The 18,967-nt window shown below is 42.0% G+C and overlaps 1 protein-coding gene across 4 annotated transcripts in view; it reads right to left on the minus strand.

The window, feature by feature from the left end:
• The window catches only part of kif26ab (kinesin family member 26Ab), an 81,719-nt gene that overhangs the window by 8,223 nt on the left and 54,529 nt on the right, over positions 1 to 18,967 (minus strand). For 3 of the 4 annotated variants that reach the window (XM_030126258.1, XM_030126259.1, XM_030126260.1), the window contains 7 exons: positions 10,711 to 10,894; positions 7,374 to 7,586; positions 6,262 to 6,355; positions 3,810 to 4,072; positions 2,762 to 2,945; positions 735 to 894; positions 220 to 382 (listed from right to left, as the gene is read on the minus strand). In XM_030126258.1, the coding sequence (XP_029982118.1) occupies positions 220 to 382; positions 735 to 894; positions 2,762 to 2,945; positions 3,810 to 4,072; positions 6,262 to 6,355; positions 7,374 to 7,586; positions 10,711 to 10,894 (1,261 nt within the window). Of the gene's footprint in view, positions 1 to 219; positions 383 to 734; positions 895 to 2,761; positions 2,946 to 3,809; positions 4,073 to 6,261; positions 6,356 to 7,373; positions 7,587 to 10,710; positions 10,895 to 13,891; positions 14,708 to 18,967 lie in introns of those variants that run through there. The other variant, XM_030126261.1, reaches the window with a different exon arrangement.

Below are 18,967 nucleotides of genomic sequence, written 5' to 3' on the forward strand. Positions count from 1 at the left end.
TTCAATATGATATTAAATAACAATTGCTGTGCATTTATATTCATATAATTACCAGCATCACATGACTCACAGTTATTGCAGTAATCATTTGGCAGTAATAAGCCTGCAAATTACTGTGATGTCAAATTGTTTTAGAAATAACTTTCAGAAATTGTTTATACATTTAATAATGAATGTCTTTATCCCCATTTATCATTGCTAATCAGTTCATCAGTGTACCTTAGATTTCTTCTTCCTCATGCGGTGAATGCGGGATGCCAGCTGGATGGTGGTGAGTGAGTCAGCATAGTTGTTGGGAGAGTCTGAGATATGGGCGATCATGGTGGTTCTGCAATTGATGTTTCCAAGGGACTCCCTCAACAACATGGTGAGTTTGCTGTCCCTACAAAGTCAAGTTATATTAATTAGCAAATGAAGAGCCACATTTAATAATTAGGGTTAAAATCTCTCCATGACAAGCCATTATTAACCTTTAAGATGAAAAGAAAAACATCCCTAATGACAAGCCATTAATCTTGTCATACTTGAATGACTATAATATAATCTTATGCAATAACAATGAGGGTTACTGTATGAGCCATACTAAACAAACTAAGTAGTCACAGAACAAACCTGCAAGGCTAACGCATGCAGCGACTCGTCTGAAACAATTCGTTATAGATACAACTTCACAGAGGAGAGTGAGAGAGTGAAACACACAGTGAAAAAAAAACAAAAACTTGCAGTTTTCTTACCTGTAAGGTACATGTTTTGCTCCATTTGCTAAAGCCATGATGACATTTCCCAGTGCATTTAGAGAGAGACACAACCCACCCCCACCGTCTCTGCTTTTGCTTAGGACCTTTTCACAGCTCCCCAGGTCGATGAGGTGCAGTCGGCTCCGTCCGCCTGACACTACAGCAATGACAAAAAGAAACCAGGTGAGCACAGACACTCCCTCCCCTAAGTCAGTTCTTCACACACAGTTCCATGATGATGGCAGGAGTGGCACAGCTCAGCCTAAATTAGGCGGGTGACTGTCAAAGCTATGTAATTTATTTATGAGCTAGATTCCCACACTGAAGTGGTAAATTCTCTCCAGATGTCTGGGTAACAAGGAGACTCTGTTGGTCAAACATGAAAACAAAAAACAGGCTCACACTCATCTGAGACAAAAAATATAGTCCTCTTCCAATGATTTAAAATTCAGCCACAGGGAACTGGCTGTCACCAAATAAATCTTCATACTATTACCAATTTTTATGTGGATGACTGATGTAATTGCAACACTAGCAGAAAAAATATTCAAGTCCTGTCGGCAGAGCTTCAAATCTCCATTCACTACAACTTGAGGCACAATACATGCATAATAAAGTCCTGCAGAAGCTACAACAACGTCATCCATATTTACAGTAAATGCGAAATGAAGGACTTCTATTCTACTTATAGTTAGAACCCATTTCTAACCATGTCACTCATTATAAAAGCTTATAATTATTTGGAATGTCAGTTATGTTTCCCACATACATACTTATATTTAGAATGGTAGAATAGTAATGTTTAAAGAAATTACAATACAGTCACAGATCATCATCGCCTAACACGTGACATTTCTTGAATGCACAGGATGCAGTTGATGCTGAATGGGGGACATGAGATTGCTGATGGAAGTCTATCACAGAGAAATTATGTTTACACATGACATGAAGTTTAATCAAAATGTGTTGAGTCATATACAGGATATTCATGTTATATAATTTCTCTTTAAAGAAGAAAACACAAGCAAGTTAGCTAATGACATGAGGAAATTGAGAGACAGGAAAAAGGAGCAAGCCATTAAATCTAATAAAATTATGTATTTTTCTGCAGTTGAGCATTGTTGGAAACACTTGAACCATATGTCAACAACCTGTATCACATAAGTTTTGTCAGTTTAGACATTTTAATTTGGAAATGTTACATACTATGTCTTTAAAATACGAGCCACTAATGTAAATACTTAAATTATACAGACTATATAGGTTTTTACTAATGCTGTCAAATGATTAAAATTTTTAATCAGATTAATCACATGGTTTCTGTGGATTAAATTTGATTAATCACATTTAAATATCATTCATCTTTAATCTCATTCGTTTAATCTCATTTCACTTTGCCTGAGAAAAAAGGGAATATATATGCACTTAACGTGTTTGTCGCAAGCTGGGCGATGCGTTAGCCGAAGTACTAACAGAATCCCCTGACTAACATATGATTCACGTTAATTTGGTATTTTAAGCTGGAAGTTCTTCGGTGAAAAGAAAACTTCTTTCTGCAGAGTGTGCATAATAATTTATGTCTGTCAACTGTTCCATCTTGGTTTTTTTGTACTCATATTTCCCATCCAGAGGGCCAACATGCTGTTTAGCATCTTCCATCTTTATGGGTTGGTTCTGCTGCCTGTCACTACTGGATCAACTGCCCATTTGCACATACACAACAGGAACTCTACTTGGAAAAACTGCCTGAAATGCATTACCACAGAGTCATTCTACACTGAAAATGGGTTAATTGCCTTAAAATTTTGAATCAGATTAATCATGATGTGGATTTATCTCCGTTAACGCGTTAATTTTGAGAGCTCTTGTTTTTACAAAAATCATGGAGCTCAAATGCTGATCTGGCTGTGCTTATACAGCATGTGTGTGAAAATGCAGAAATATACTCTTCTTATGTATAAACCCAAGTTGGCAACAATACCACATCTACTATATCTGACTTGCTGTTGTTGTTCTGTACTTACTTCCTCCCTTGCCACTCTTCTCCATGCGGTACTGATAAATGTGCAGTGTGAACAGCATGTGGGAGTTGCGTCGATCCTCCTCATCTGCATTGGGCCTGCTGGTGCTCCGCGCAGCAATGGCTGCATCCAGGAAGAAGGCAGCTTTCTCAGCTGTCGGGGCACATAGCTCACTCTGATTCTGGAGCTGTGGGGGTAGGAAAGGATATGCAAGAGGGTTAGGGTGAGAAAAGAGACCACATAGGGCTTGAGAAAGAGGAGAGATGTGAAAGAGGCTAGTGGGGTACACAGGAAAGGGAAAAGAGAGGGTAGCTGGCTAATTGGACTCCGGCACATATTTCTTGCCCATTAGATTGGGTCTCGAGGGCAATTAAAACAGCAGATATGCACACAGAGGGAGGAGGATTAGGAGAGGTAATGGTGGAGCATGAGATAGAGCCACTTTCCTCACTGTAGATGTCACTCATGATGGTGGTGAGATACAGAAAAAAAAGAAAAGCAAAAGGAAGAGGTCAAAAAGGGAGAGAAGGTGGAGGCATCATAAGGGGACCTAATGCATAGCAGCTAAGAGGAAGAGCAAGATGACGCTTCATAGGACTGTGCAGCCTTTGAAGTCAGAGTCTATACAGATCCTAAAAAACAACATCTGACAGGAACACCTGTGACTGCCTTCAAACCTACAGTCTCCAACCATCCCCCAATAATACTTTCATTGTGCTGTACAGGGCTAATAGATGCTGATGGATGCTGACAGGAGAGTCAATACAAAGGTAAGAAGAAAGCCATCAATACCACAGATGGGTTTTGTGGAAATATAAAGCAAGGATTTCAGAGGCAGGTAAGATGGAGCTGGACTAGGAGGTCCTGAGAGACGAAAAACACATACACATGAGGAAAAAGTCAAACATCTTTGGAATAGGAAGAGGTGGATCATAGACAGACGGAGATCAATACTCAGACAGACTACACAGACTAATACTGTACAACCCACAGAGAGAATGAAAGGATCAGAGAACAAAGAAAAAGTGCTTCATAAAGTATGTGATCTCACCTGAGTGCCACAGATAGGATCTTCTTTCAGGTAGATGCCAGGGGACTGGCCATCCTGCAGGCTGCCTGTGGACACCTCTGACAACAAGTCCTTCAGCTCCTCATCCTTTCCAAAGATTTCCACCGCAGATACACGCACAGAGAAGCGTGTGCTTGTTTTTTCTTTGCGCTCATTGATGAGCTTGAAGAGCCAGGAAATGGCACAGGGCACAATGCCGAGGCTCTGAGTGGAGCTGTCTTTGCCAATCATAGTGTATGTCTTGCCTGAGGATGTGTGAAATAGAGAGGGAGAAAGGGATGAAAACATTGCCTTGTGTGTAGATACCAGCTCCATGCAGCATGTTTAAACAAAAGGGTGGGAATCACAGAGGAACTCATGATATGATACTATCATGCAGAGGCGATTTCTCATAGACTGCAAGGGAAGCTCGGCTTCCCCTAAAATTACGAAAATTAAATGGTTAAATATGTACGGTTGTGTTGACATTTTATTGACTACAAATGTGTTAGAACACGTTCATCTCACAGATGATTCAGAATCAGCTTTATCACAAATCAGTGAACTCGATGTTGTTCACTTCTCATACATTCCCGTTGTGCTGTTTTCGCATATGATCTCTGCTCAGTGCATTTGCCCGTAGACGCTCGGTGTTCATGCACTTGAACGGGACTGAGTGGAACAGTTTTTTTCATTGCCTCCAAACTGGACGGTAATTGGATAAATGCCACAATGTTGTCCTGTCCCCAGACGCCCAGCGTCTCTGGGGGTGAATGGAGCAGTGGGCGGAGCTCGGCTGGGCTGGACACCAGGCTTCCACATGCTGATTGGAGGATCAGTCAAAAGGTTGAATCCCATTTGATTGACAGCTATTTTGAGATCTACTCCTTCACTGGACAGAATTCAGTTTAATACCGTCGCGGATTCTGCTGTGAAATCGAGAGAGAAACCACTACGAAATTACTTGTTCATTTCTTGCACTGTAAATAAAGCACACTCATTGTACTTCCTTGTTTCAATTAAACATAATTTCAACGTTTTCTTGTTTACTTGGTACGATAAGGTCACAGACCATTTTCTCAAAAAGGAACGGAGGGCCAAATTTATGTTTAAATAACCTGACTCTTTTTTTTTTTTTTTTTTTTTTTTTATGTAAGCCAACAATGAGCTTCCCCTCTCTGAAAGACGAGCAGCCACCACCGCTATCATGATATGCTGCCGGCCACAACAGTGGTTTAAGAATGCAACTATTCTGAGGCACTTGATACATTGCAAGACAATCATCTAATTCATGACATTGTCTGTGCAATTGAAGAAGAAAAATAACTCTTAAAAAGGCAAAAAGCCAGGAGTGTAAAATATCAGTACTCTTGAGCGCTGTGCTATTGTTTAATTCTTTTACACACCATGCTCAAAAAGCAGTGTTATGATGTTGTGTGTTACAGTGACTAAAATAATTGTAAATACAGATTTTTTTACTAAAATGTTTTCCTGCATATGGTGGTGATAACAGTTAAAGACCATAATATATTACAATACTGCCAGTACACATCCCTGATTAAGAGCAAAATTTGACAACAGAAATGTAACAATGTACAAAACAGTACAAAAAAAAAAAAAAAAAAAAAAAATATATATATATATATATATATATATATGTATATATATATATATATATATATATATATATATATATATATATATATATATATATATATATATACACACACACATATATATACATATATACATATATACATACATACATATATACATACACACACACACACACATATATATATATATATATATATATATATATTAGCTTAATGCGTTTTTAATGCACAGACTGCAATATCATGCATATTTTAAAAAAACTATATGGAGCAAGTGTTTTGATATATATTCCTGGATGGTTATAATATGAAATGTAAATATTTTTTCTCAGCCCATTTTCCCTCTTTCATCTTGTCTGAAATAGCTGGAAAGTTGACAAAGGAATACACTGATTGGATATATTCTGTGGGCTAAACATCTGCTGGTGAAAATTATTATAAATGGCTGGTATGGGTGTTCAGAGATCACATGCTAAATAGCACATGCCAAATAAAAAACAAACTTTAATCCAAGGACATGCAATGATTCTGCAGAGAATTACTGATAGTGGAAGCTGTAGCATTAGAGTGAACAAGCCCTTCAGTCTAAAAGCACTGGGCAGGCCAATTACTAAGATTTTAATTACAGACTGAGCCCTGGAGCCTTGATGCAGCACTGTACCCCTCTCCCCAACCTCACACTCATATCCTTTCCTTTCCTCCAATCTCCCATTTCTTGACTCACCCCAGTGCACCACTAAGCCAATTGTGGACATCAAGTGCAGCTAACAAAGAGCTATGAGAGTTTTCTTTGGATAACAAAGGCTCTGGTTTAATCTCTTGCCAGTGGATGGGCTTACCGAGTTTGACATGTCCGAAGCAGAAGATGCAGCCGTCTGCACCGTTCACCACTGACTGGATGACCTCAGCTACTGTCCCTGAGCACACCTCAGCCTGAGAAAAACACAGAGAACAGTCAATTTACAGTTAAGTCTCATGTGAGAAACACTGCAAAACATGCAAAGTGTACTGAGAACAATGAATCTAAAATAATACCATAAAAACTAAAGTGTTACTTGGCATTGGCTACACCAATCACTTTAATGTTTTGGTATTTTTCATCACTCACTCGTGTGTGTTTGTGTTTGCTGCAACGTGTGGCTCATTTTTGCAATCTGTTTCAGCATGGGTCCTCTGGGGCAGGGCTTCTGCAGCAGAGGCCCCTTCCCATACATCACACAGCAAACAAGGCCTCTAACAGCAGAACAGCTTGCTGTTACTGTTAGCCACCAGCAGTGCTGTCCCAGCGGCACAATCTAGCAGCTTGGCCTCAGTTCTGCAGCGGCAACATTTAGGCTCTGGCTATCAGCAGCTTACTTAGGAAAATACTTGCCTGAAGTAGGTGGTATGATATAAGATAACAGAGGCGCCCTTGTCCAGTGATGACAGTTTCCCTTACTCTGTTAGCTATTCAGAGTACAAGTGCACTACAGGGAATGACATGAAATAGTTGTGCTCAAGTTTTAAGGAAAATTTTACGTTGAGTGACACATCAGTCCATTAAAAACTAGGCTGTTTTTTCCAAACCGCGGAGAGAGCAAACTTGTGTGCTCCTAAGTCACCCCACAGTAAACGCATATGTGACCTTTGCTTTTGATCTCCGTGGGTAAGCCTACAGCAGGCTAAGGTTAGATATAGCTGTTCTATGAACAGAGAGGTTAGATATAACTGGAGTGGATTCAAATCATTCCCCAGACGGCTTAAAAGGGTCAGCTGTTAGGCCCACACTAGTAAGAATGCCCCCTGACCCAAGACAGGCATTTTTTCTCTAAGCCCCTGGCCACACCCAGCCAGCATGAAGACACCCCTTTGCCCTTGAGAGGCTAACCCCCCCACCCACACACACACACACACAACATATACAAAAAAATCCCACACATATAAATAGTGTATGTCCCCCACTGGCTCTTACTTGTGAGGCATCCTGCGTAAAAACAGCATCGAAGGCGAATATCTTTGGGACAGCCACAGTGGCGGATCTCCTGTGAGCGGAACTGGAGTGTGGGCTGGACGCAGGGTCGTAGAGTGTCAGCTGCTTCTTCCTGCTGTCCACTTTCAAGAAAGACTGAGACTCTGAGGAGTCTGTAGCCTCCAGAGATGGGCAGATACGCATCATCACTTTCACCTAATCCACACAGACACAGATAAGCAGAGAGAAAAAAAGATGAAAGGGTGGATTAGACAGTGAGATAGCATAAAACCTTAAAATGAGCAGAAACAGACATCAGCAGACAGATGTAAGAAAGCATTTTTCAGGTTCAGCACAGAGAGGGGTAAACACCAGGCTAGGTTTAATCTTTGACTTACTTTGCACGAATAGAGGAAATGGGAGAAATGTGCGGCAGGTATTCTGAATGAAATTTCGGATCCAAACTGAAAGCATGGCTCAGAATTAGCATTAACATCACGTCCACTATGTCAAAGTTGATGGACATCGAATGTTTCCATGGAAACACTCGGTCTCACATTGACTGTGGAGCCTGATGGGTCAACACATTGCCTAATGGTGTCAGTGAAAGGCAGCACGGTGTGTATTGAAAGTCATAGCAGAAAATGGTGGAAATTAATGTGTGTGAAACGCCATGCTGGGGGATTATCCCTCCAGCGGGTTGTTTTTCTGGACTAGGAGCAGCTCACCAGCATGGGAGTGCAGGAGCATATGGCCCCCCCTCTTATCCCACCTACTCACTCTGCCTCCTTCTCCTCTCCCTCCTTTCTGTTGCTTTTTGTGCGTGGAAAACAGCAGCTCAATATTGGGTCGCTCAAAACCCTCCCTACTGCATTCTGGAGCTGCTGAGACTGCAGCAAGTACACATCCACAGTTCATGGCACAGTTCATCATGCCTGCATGGCATGCTAAAGAATATGATGGCTCATATCTAGGGAACTGATTTAGGACTGCTTTGACAAGTCTATTCAAGTCTAATGTTACTGCACAGAAGTGAAGTCATTCTGCCAGTTATGTATGATGGTACCATTTTACAAACAATAGCAAAGAAATTGCTCCATTTCCTGTTTCTCACAGATGCACTGTGGTAGGTTTGTGAGGGTGTGGTCATGCTTGTGCATGTCAGGCTTTATGACACCACCTTCTTTAGAAATTCTGACAACTCTGTATTGCTTTGCAATCAGATATTCAAAAATACACCTCAAATATTTCTCTGAAGGCACAGTGAAAATATAGCTGTGACTGACAGGAGACATAAATGGCTCTTAAGATATGTTTATCAGTCTTTGCAGTCCTTGTCAACTCCCTGCAGTGCTTAGTGATACAGCTAGCACTATATCAACTGAACAGTTTCTATACTGTGCAGTAAATGTGATAGGAAACTCAATGCTGAGTCGTTTCAAGGCTTCTTGAAAAAGTACCTGTGATGCCTCCCAGCCTCTGAAATAAAAACCTTAAAATATAGCTAACTCCCTTCCCTTTTTTGACAGAAAACGGTTTCACTCAGCCTGGGACTCTCCATTCTCCAAAAGTACACAAAAGGCCCATTCTTCCCCAGGCTAGTATATAAATATTGCTACAGATCTAGGCTCCAGTACTCTAAAACAATGTCACTGGAAATCCCTTTCTTTCAGTGAGTGAATTTATCCTGGATTCCACAGGCCAAATGCAAACTGTCTTTGTACTCCTCAGGGGGCTGTTATCGTGACTGACGTGTGCATATGTTGAGTAAATTACATTTGCTATGACATTTAAACTGGGCTTACACGTACGACTGCTGAGTCTATCTATCAGACAGAGGCTAACAGACTAGCTTATGTCTCAGTTTTATTTATGTTGGCCGAGATCAGATACTGAAGGCCATAGAGGATTGGCCACAGTATTTTCACACCTCCAACTCCCGTGCTAATGGCCCCTGTTTCCCTGTCCCCTGATCCCCCACAAAATCCATTAGTGTAGCTTGGCATTCCTCCACCCACACAAATGTCTATGCCTTAAGGAACCATGTGTAGGTCAAAAATGGAAGTGACCCATATATAGTTGATGAAACCAGACATCTAGACATTAAATGAACATGGTAAACCCATAAGCTTCATTCAGAGAAAATATTTTTGTAGCTGTGATATCTTTCAGGGAAAAAGTACATGAGATTAAATGATGCGTTTGCTTAGGGCACTAGAGTAGGTCGAAGGCCAATAACTCTCAAAACAATCTCACATTTTGTGTTTGCAGTGCCTCTATAGGGCAATGAATTAGTGTGTGCTACAGGCTGCAGAAATAATGACAAAATCATAGTAACCACTCCAAAAATCCTGGTTTCTACAGTTCCTCTAATGCAGACTCTCACAGTCTACTTACTGCTTACTCCCTACACCCAAAGTTTGTAATACAAGCTATTTGTTAAAATGCTGACATCACCAAGATTCTTTTTGTCATCTTTGAAAAGTGTCTCCTGAGCCAAAGAAAAATGTATATAACTGAATTCACAGGCTTTTGTACTTCACTTTTGTTGCTATTAAACTACATTTCAATTGATGAAATCCCCTTTTAAGGAAATCTGATATGCCTATAATAGGATCATAAATCTTGATTTCCACTTAAAGAATCAGCTCTTTCAGCTGCACAGATGTACGGTATATCTCAGGTGTGGGCTTGAGGAAGCTTGTTAATGACACAGTTTTTATGAAGTCTTGTGTGTCAATGGAAGATTTACAATATGTGGCAAAATCTCAACCGTCTGGATACCTGGCAACAGAAGCGAGCACTTCCTATCCAGGTGGGATCTAATCTTGTTAGGGGACTTCTGCTTTATGAATACAGGACGTCAGCTCAGACAAACAATACCCAATAAACCACAAAGGAAGAGCTATGTGTTTATACAGCTTTGTTTAATGACTGTCCTATTGCTGCCAGCCTGACTTTCATCATTGGAAATTGTGCCTAAAATGGAATTAAAAACCCTGCTGTAAGTGTAACCATGGATTAGTGAATTATAGTTTTTGGCGTCTTTCTGTGTTCTCTGCGGAGGAATGCTAGTCTCACAAACTGAGTGGATTCATAACATTCCAGCTGGCTTATCTAACTGCATCTGCATGGACCGGACCAGACAGCACACTGCCTGCAGACCATTGTGTCGCCACTCTGCATTCTCCCCTTTAAATAGGGGTTTGTGTGTATTCCTGTGTTTGTGTAGGGGTGTGTGGGGCGGTAAAGAATGAAGGCTTACATACTACGAGCACTATGAGCATGTACAAATATTTTTGAGTCCACTGTGTGTATGCTGATGTGTGTTTGTTCTCACCTTTCCCATCCCTGGATTGTCTTTCACTTTGGAAACAGCTCGAAGCAGGCATGGCGGAGCAGGGGGCGGCGAGACTTGCAGGATGCCGCTGAAGTTGGTGGGATAGATGGAGGGTTCCTGTGTGTGGAGCAGCGAGGGCTGGTGCTTCTTCCGCTTGGAGGACAGGTTCAGCTTCTGAGCTGCCCTGAAAGAAAAAAGAAGAAGAATGCCCAAAGGTTTACTCTAGTAATATACTCAGAAGTTAATACATGAGCAAATTGCTTTTACTGAGATGATTACTGCAGGTGAGCCATCCAACCACAAGTTTATTGATTTTACACGCCTGCACTCACATTTTTTAGGGTATACTGTGAAGCTTTTAGACTGGGAATGTAAGATAAATGTCAACAAGCTCGTTCAAGTTTCACACAGTCAGCAGGAAAGATACACTATGCCACTACATCAGATTATTATCAGCCCAAAGGAAACTGAGATAGTGGACTGTATTTTCAGACTTCTGAGTTTGAGCAAACTAAAAATGCAGGTTTGAAAAGATAGGTCTGATGGTTTAGACTCTTAGGATAATCATAGGAATTTATGGAAGGTTTCTGTCAACTATTACACAAAACTGTGATGCTCTACTGATACTAATGTTTTACCAAATACAACTCTTCATTATTTTTTTTCTCCCTTCAAACAGAAAAAGGTATAGACATGCTGATGATTGACTGATGTCTGTCTAAATCAACTGATTTTAATGGAAAATGTACACAGTTATGATAAAGACCTTTAGGTATATTAAAAAAAATTAATAAAAAGCCTTAGAACTAATTTCCTTTCAACTCATCCCCTACCAAAAAACAGAGAAATGTTACTTTTTGACACTTTAAATAAATAAATGGATGATGAAGCCAGATAGAAAAGGTAGTGCGAGAAGAGAAAGAAAGACATGTCGCAAATAGCCTGAGCCAGAGTCAAACCTGGGCCACTGTAATAAGGCTTCAGTCTATGTGATGTTCACTCTAACAGGAACATCCTGTAGTACTGACAGTGGCTGCAAATCTAAAAAGATAAATGATTACTAACAACAACCCTACACCCATCAGGGATTAAATATAGGCTGTCATAACAGGGAGACATACTAAATGTATGCATTTATCTTGATCAAACACAAAACAACTGTCACATACACGACAGGCAAGACTGACTGGAACACTGCCCTCTAGGATTTAATCCTACTCATGTCTGCTATTGAAGCTAAGTAATTATGACAGATTATGTTCATCCATGATTTAAGTCAAATTTGTACGATGTGGTGGATGTGGTTAGGAGTTTCAATCATTTACTGTGAGTAAGCATCCCAGCACCATTAAATGAAGGGCAGGATGGTATACCTTACCTCTCCTCTGCTTTAATCATATCTAGACAGACAAATAGCTGCCTGTACACTTCCGCTGTGCTGGCACCTATACTGCACTCTGCGCTGTAACAGAAGCCAGCTTTTTGACTGTCCTCTAATTAAAATCCACTGTCATCCTGCCCTGTTGTCTCCCAGAGTCAGTGCTGAGGAGACACAGATTGGTCACAGGGCCAACTAGAGTCCAGCACATGCACTCATTTCTGTCTAAACTCTTGCATCTGAAAGGACAGTAATATCTTGGTGCTGCCTTCAGGGAATGTGGCCAGACTCAGAGTGGTTCCAGGTACAGCATTGCCCTGGATCAGCTAACACTGCATCTCAGCTGGAAATTCAAGGTCAGGGAGGAAAGTAATACCTCAGGGAAATTGAAATACACTCAAATGCTTTTCACTCAAGCAGTCAGATTTCAAAGAAAAGCAGGAAAGACAAAGAGGCGGTTGTCGACATTAAAGTATGAGTGGCATGGAGAGAGAAAGAAAATTGGAGATTAAAAGATGAGAAATTTGCAGAGCAAGGGGTTTTATGGGTGAAGTGAAAGCATGTTAAAAAAAAACGAGAGGGAGAGAGACAGAGAGAAAATGCATAACAGGGCAGATCCATGTGCGTCCTGGAGAGAGGCGGCTTCCTAAAAGGCCAGCTTGAGCTCATTAGTTGTTTTCTGGGCTCCTCCGGACAGGACTGTGTGGGCTGCTGCCAAAACACAACCCCCTCATCTCCCCTCTCCTTACGTCCTGGAGTGACAACTGCCTCCCCCCACCCCACTCCACTCCGCCCCATCTCCTCCACTCTCCCTAGTCTCCACTGTATGCCCCCTGCAGCGACAGCCCAAGAGCACAATCAGGGAACACACTGCCGGCTGATGGAATAATTATTGCATCCAAGAAGGCTACAGGAGAAGGCTCTCCCTAGGGAGCAGCCGATGTGTGATAGCATGTGAGACGGATTGTATGACTGAGAAAAAGAGATGGAATAGATGAATGTGAGGTGAAGAGAAAGGAAGGAGAAACTACACTGGAGTACACGTGGCAATGTGCCGGTGCATGTGTGTGTATGTGTGTGTGTGTGTGTGTGTGTGGACTGTGGCAATTTATGAGCGGTATCTGCAGCACATTCATTGAAGATGAATGTATCCTGCCTCTATGACTCTGTCTCTCACTCCCCCTCTCTCACCTCATTCTGTCTTTTCCCTCTCTCAGCAAAGAGATAAATCAGGCATCAGAAGTCACCATTAGACCAGAAAAAAACAGCAAGGAAGGATTCTATTCTGATTTATAATTGTCTTGACCAGTCAGGAGTGTTCACAATCCAAAGCCAAGCCTGTAACCTTGAGGTTTAATTCATGATGCACAATGGTGCACATGTGTTCTTGAATGGAAGGTGAGAAAAGGGATGACACTGCTGCTTTTTTTCACCACAGCCGCACAAACAGCAAGAGGGAAATTAATTGCTAGTTGCTTTCTCTCTCCCTCCCTCTCTCCCTCTACTTTCACCACTCTGCAACTATATGATCAGTCATTGGAAAATAGGCGTTGAGGAGAGGCTCAGATTTCTTCGCCCACAACAGCTTGTCCACCTGTTCACTCCCAATCTCCATGCTAATGAAGCTGTTTCCCTAAACAACTTGGTCTGAAGGGGAAAAAAATTGTCTCGTAAAGCATGTAGTCAGTCAGTGTCAGATTTAAGTTTGTACAAAATGCTCACACAGACACATTGCATCTTTGCTTTTCTAAAAGGCTCCTTTCATCATGCACCAGTGAGAAAATGCTGCAATGGTGTACTTACAGCTCTTTCCAATCCATTATCTAGTGTGTGCTCATAGTCAAAAAACAGACAACTGATAGAGTTCGACTTTGTGGTCCATGTCTGTGTTGCCAGTGTTCTCCATTACTTGTACATTTGATACACCGGCACAGTTACCGAGAAGAGAGCGAGGCGGGGCTGCCTACTAGTTGGGGCACGGGGGTCCTCTTTGCTGCGATCGTAATCATCAAGGTTCCACTTGATTTCACAGAGGTTTGTAAGAAGCCGGGGGTGTGGAGGGAGGAGGAGAGGGAGGAGGCGTGGGCGCCATAGTAACTAAACGGAACAAGCTCCAGGTAGGGCAGGGTGGAGGATGGCAGACAGGATGAGTACCCTGCAGGAAAAGCAGTAGGTTCACAGTGAGGGGTTGCAGGTGGTCCAGGGAGCTTCCAAGGAGGAGGTCAGGATGAGGAGGTGCATCTCCACTGATCGTGTGCCACTAAAGAACCTCTAACTCTTTCCATTCCCTCTCGCCAGCAAAAGTTCAGCCTCAGTTCAGTGAAGCAAAAACCCAGCAACAGCTGGCTCTCCAACTCAACTTTTCCTTTTTCTCTGTTATTTTTTACATCCAATTCTGCATTTTTCCCACAGGCTGCATGGTTTTCTCTCATTCAGCTAATCCACTGTGGCGTGTCTGCTGTAAGTGGCTGCAGGTCTTGATGCCCAGGTCCTTCCCAGAGTCTCCTCTGCTTACAGGCGGGAGGGGGGAGAGAACCAACACGCCTGGCTGAGCTGGAAGATTTTCTTGGGTGGCTGAGAATGAGGAGAATTTCTACTCTTGTTCCGCCTCTCGGTCCTTCTCCTGCTATCAGAGAAATGCTGGCAGCTGTCCTGCCGTCTCTCTCTCTAACACACACTCCCTCCTCTCCCTGCCTCTCTCTCTCTCTCTCTCTCTCTCTCTCTCTCTCTTTCTTTCTTTCCTCAGCCCAACCCCTTTTCCCTCCGACTGCCAGACGAGGTGTCAGTACTCGATTGCTGGCTGCTCGCGGCGCAATTTGCGAGTACTCTCTCTTTCTACGCACACACATTCTGTCTTTTAGATACCCCGACGCACACACATGCATGCACCCCTCCACACGTCACATGAATACTTAATGCATACAGGAGCCCTCTCTTCTTTTAGGGTCCCACACTTCAAACAGATTTGGTTAGTATGCCTACAGTGCATGCATACATGAGTGTGATTCTCTGTTCATGTGTATAGGACTGTACACTTGTGCACATTTGTATTTTTCTTGCTTTTGTTGAAGACTGTAATTAGCCAGATGAATGAGAGTGTTATTCATCATGAGGGGTGACACACGATAAGGAAGGATATACTTAAGAGCACAAAGATGGATTGCCTGAATGAATGATGCTCAGAAAGCTCAGGGAGGACAGACAATGAACAGATGACATCTTAGAAAGACAGATTTATACTGGCCAGCGTGAAAGAGTGCAGTCAGTCAGTGGTCAAGGGTAAAAAGGGGAATGAAAGCATGTGAGTGGGCGAATGCAGGGTTAGAGTACCCTGTATTCCCTAGGCTGCCAATTTACCAGTAAGCCCTCTCAGCCCCCGACCAGCCAGTCTTGTTTGAAAGGCTGCTTTGGCTGCAGAGTGCCTACTACAACATATCGGCAGACAGAGTGGGTGTGAGACTTGCCAGATGAAAGTACATTCAGCGCAAAACACACACAGAGACACACAGGCCTCTCTGCCTCTCTCTTTCTGACACAGTGCCCCTTATGTGAACTCTGCTGGATTAAATTCGGAGGCAAAAAAAGAGAAAATAAAAATCCATGGCCACCTACCTTTTGGCGTGCTCAGTATTGTAATGAAGCAGGTTGATATATCACATAACCTTTTCCTTCGTCCTTGCTACAGCGCGCTGACCTTTGCTTTTTTGTGCGTCCAAATTAAGTCACACGAAACTGGCTTACTTTAAAATTTGTGCCATGTGCTGTCCTACAAAGGGGTGTCCAGAGGGACCAGACACAAATTTAATGCTTTTTAAGACCACTTAGAGATCGTTTTTAGATAAACTTAAAGCTACAACTGAGTTTTGGAAAAATTTCTTACTGCATTGCGGGTAAGTATAAAGGTAAGTAGCAAAAAAATATGTGGTTCCATGTGAGCAGCGGTTTTATGAATATGCTTTTTAGAGTGAGTTTGGTGAACCTTCTTTTTGCCAAAAGGTAAGTGCAAATATATAAAAATGACAGTATTTGGTTCAGCTTTGTAACACTTTCACGTAGAAGCAAATGGATAAATAGAAATAATTTATGGCAAACAAGATCTCACAAATTCATATTTGTGACTATTTAATGACTTAAAGAAAGGGTAATAGTTTAATTGAATTTAGGTATTGAATTAAGACACTTAAAAACTTTCTAAGGACTTGTAAACTGTTTGTGAGATTAGTTGCATGTAACAGCACCACATAAGTAAATTAAAAAAAGTAAATAAATGTGATGGTAATCCATTACTGTTACTTTAAAAATAAAATGTGATTAAATACAGTTATTAATCAACTCGTTATTTCTGAGGCAGTGTTTCTCAACGGGGGGTGGTATCGCCCCCCCAGGTGGCATTGGGACACTGTCAGGGGGCGTTTGGAACAAGAAAGCTGAGAGGGGGGCGCTGAGACTGAAATGGGGGCAGTAGTCTAAGTATCAATATCAAGCTGCATATTATGTCAGAGGTGAATCACCCCCCCCCCACCACCGGTACTCCGCAATAAGGTACATCATAGTACCCCCTGGTCTTCGGTGGTAACGCACCTCCCACCCCCAGTTGTGAGGGGGGCACTACCTATGCAACGTATATAAGCTCGATCAGACTCACTCCCCGGGTGGGAGGCTCATGATAATGTAAAGGGGCATTTGCTCAAAAAGGTTGACAAACACTGCTCTGAGAAATAAAAGTTTAAGTTTAGTTGCAACATTTGATTTCCACTTGGATTCAGAATCCTCCAACAGGGATCATGTCCAAGCATTACCTGTCTCATGGTTTCATGGATAGTATTTTTTGATAGTCTTGGACCTGGATGATGTCCATAAATGTATTATTCTTCAATTTGATTACAAAGACGTGCCATTCAGACATCTTTGCATCTTTTTTCTGTGCAGGAATGCCTTCCTTTGGCAACAAATTCACTGGGACAAACTTCAGTGCAACACCATCAGTGGTAGGATGGTTAAGGAGCTGTTTCTATACTCATTTGGCAGTATGTGCTCAAATGTTGAGTGATGGCTTTGATTAATTCTCTTGTTTGCATTTGTACCACTTCTCTGCCTGTCTGTCAATCATATCATTGTGCATTGCTCTAAGTAATCAGTCTGCCAAACCTGGCTGTGACCAGCTGTTCTCTCCAAGGTAGGTGGTCATGTCATTGGGGAAGAACCTTTAGGCACTGGATATTCAACAATTATTTCCTTCTGAAAACAGAAAACAGCTCTAATATTACACTGTTTAACAAGATCCACTGCATGAAAATGAGGTTTGTTTAACAATGGTGAAAGTGCTGTAAGAGAAGTAACACAACTTTGTCATTTATATCAGTGTGATGCCGGTAAGTAAAAACAGTTACTACATTTATAAGAAGGTAAAAATAACTACTACTGACTGATTCAAATCATGGTTGGTAACACTTGATGAGCAGAAGACAATGCTAATGTGGGCATTGGTCACTTTGACAGTGCAACTAGCCATTAGTCTCACACCCATTGCTTCTGCCTTTAGTGTGGTTTAACATGTTATATATCAAATGAAGTAATAATAGAAGCAGCCAGGGGTGGAACTGTCCAGATAGCCACTCAGCTTCATCACTGTCTTTTTCTGAACAGACCTCAGGGACAGATAATGATTATAATATGTATAAATGAGCCGAGGCCAGACAGATGTAAAATCGAGGATCGTTTGAAGTAAAAGGTCTCCAGGAGCCTTTGTTTTAGAAAGGACATCAAGATTTCCCTCTCACCTATGGAGGGGGGGGGTGACAGTGAGGGAGGAGGAAAAGGAGGTCAATGACTGCAGTGAGGAAGCTGCATTTACCGGCTGCTTTTACAGATTCATTTTGGCCTCCTGTCAATAATTGCTCCAGCCTTCTTTTCAGGTTTCGTCAGATCAACAAGAGAAATACTTCCACCCAAGAGAATCATTAGCTGGCACACCCATAGCTTGTTTGTGCAAATTTGTCTTTGGGCCAACTATACAGATCTTTAGGTTACTCCTTTCTCTTGCTAATTGCCACAGCAGCTACATTTACTATCCTTGACATTTCCTTCTCTGTGATTCTCCTTTTTTTTTTTTTACCTCACAAGACAAGCTAACGCTGCTCTGACCATTCATGCAGGGATCAGATCGCTGGGTAAGATATTAGGTTGCTTTACGCCCCCCCGCAGTGAGTCTGCCTCACTGTGCTGCTGATTAGCAGACCAGTACAGCTCTTCATGAATGGAGATGGGAATACTGGACTCCAGCCAGCCTCAACAACATGCATTGATAAAGACTACGGCACAATGAGCTAGGGTTGTTTGCTGTTGAAAGCATTCAGAATTTATCAAAGGAAGAAAGAGTGAAGGCATGTTTTAGTGGAAATACTGTACAAGAAGTAGTGTTATTATGTGTTGGAGACATTGACAAGGTTGCGGTGCCATATCTGAAGATGGTCAAGATTGATCGGGCAAGATGTGTGTTGCTCTATCAGGTAAGGTGCTATGTTTTGGAGTCAAAGAATGATCAATAATAGACCTCCCCAGAGCTAAAATCAGTACACACTGTCTTATTGATGGGCTGCCCTTGACACGATCAAATGGGCCTCTGCCCCAAAGGTGTGGGAGAATAACATAAATCTACCGTGTGAGCTGGATTGGATATGAATCGCAGACTGAGTTCAATTTAACCGAGAGTAAAGAGCTGCTGTTTTTAGCCTCTGCAGTGCGGACAGACATGGCTGCACAGTTTGCCAAATTTGTGTTGGATTAACACACATCTGCATCTCCGCTGGCCTCAATCGCTGTGGTCCCAGGTCATCCACAGTCTGACCCAACCGTTGTTAAGCTTCAGATGTGATTAAG

The sequence above is a fragment of the Sphaeramia orbicularis genome, chromosome 22 (genome assembly GCF_902148855.1).
Source record: "Sphaeramia orbicularis chromosome 22, fSphaOr1.1, whole genome shotgun sequence".
Taxonomy (NCBI): domain Eukaryota; kingdom Metazoa; phylum Chordata; class Actinopteri; order Kurtiformes; family Apogonidae; genus Sphaeramia; species Sphaeramia orbicularis.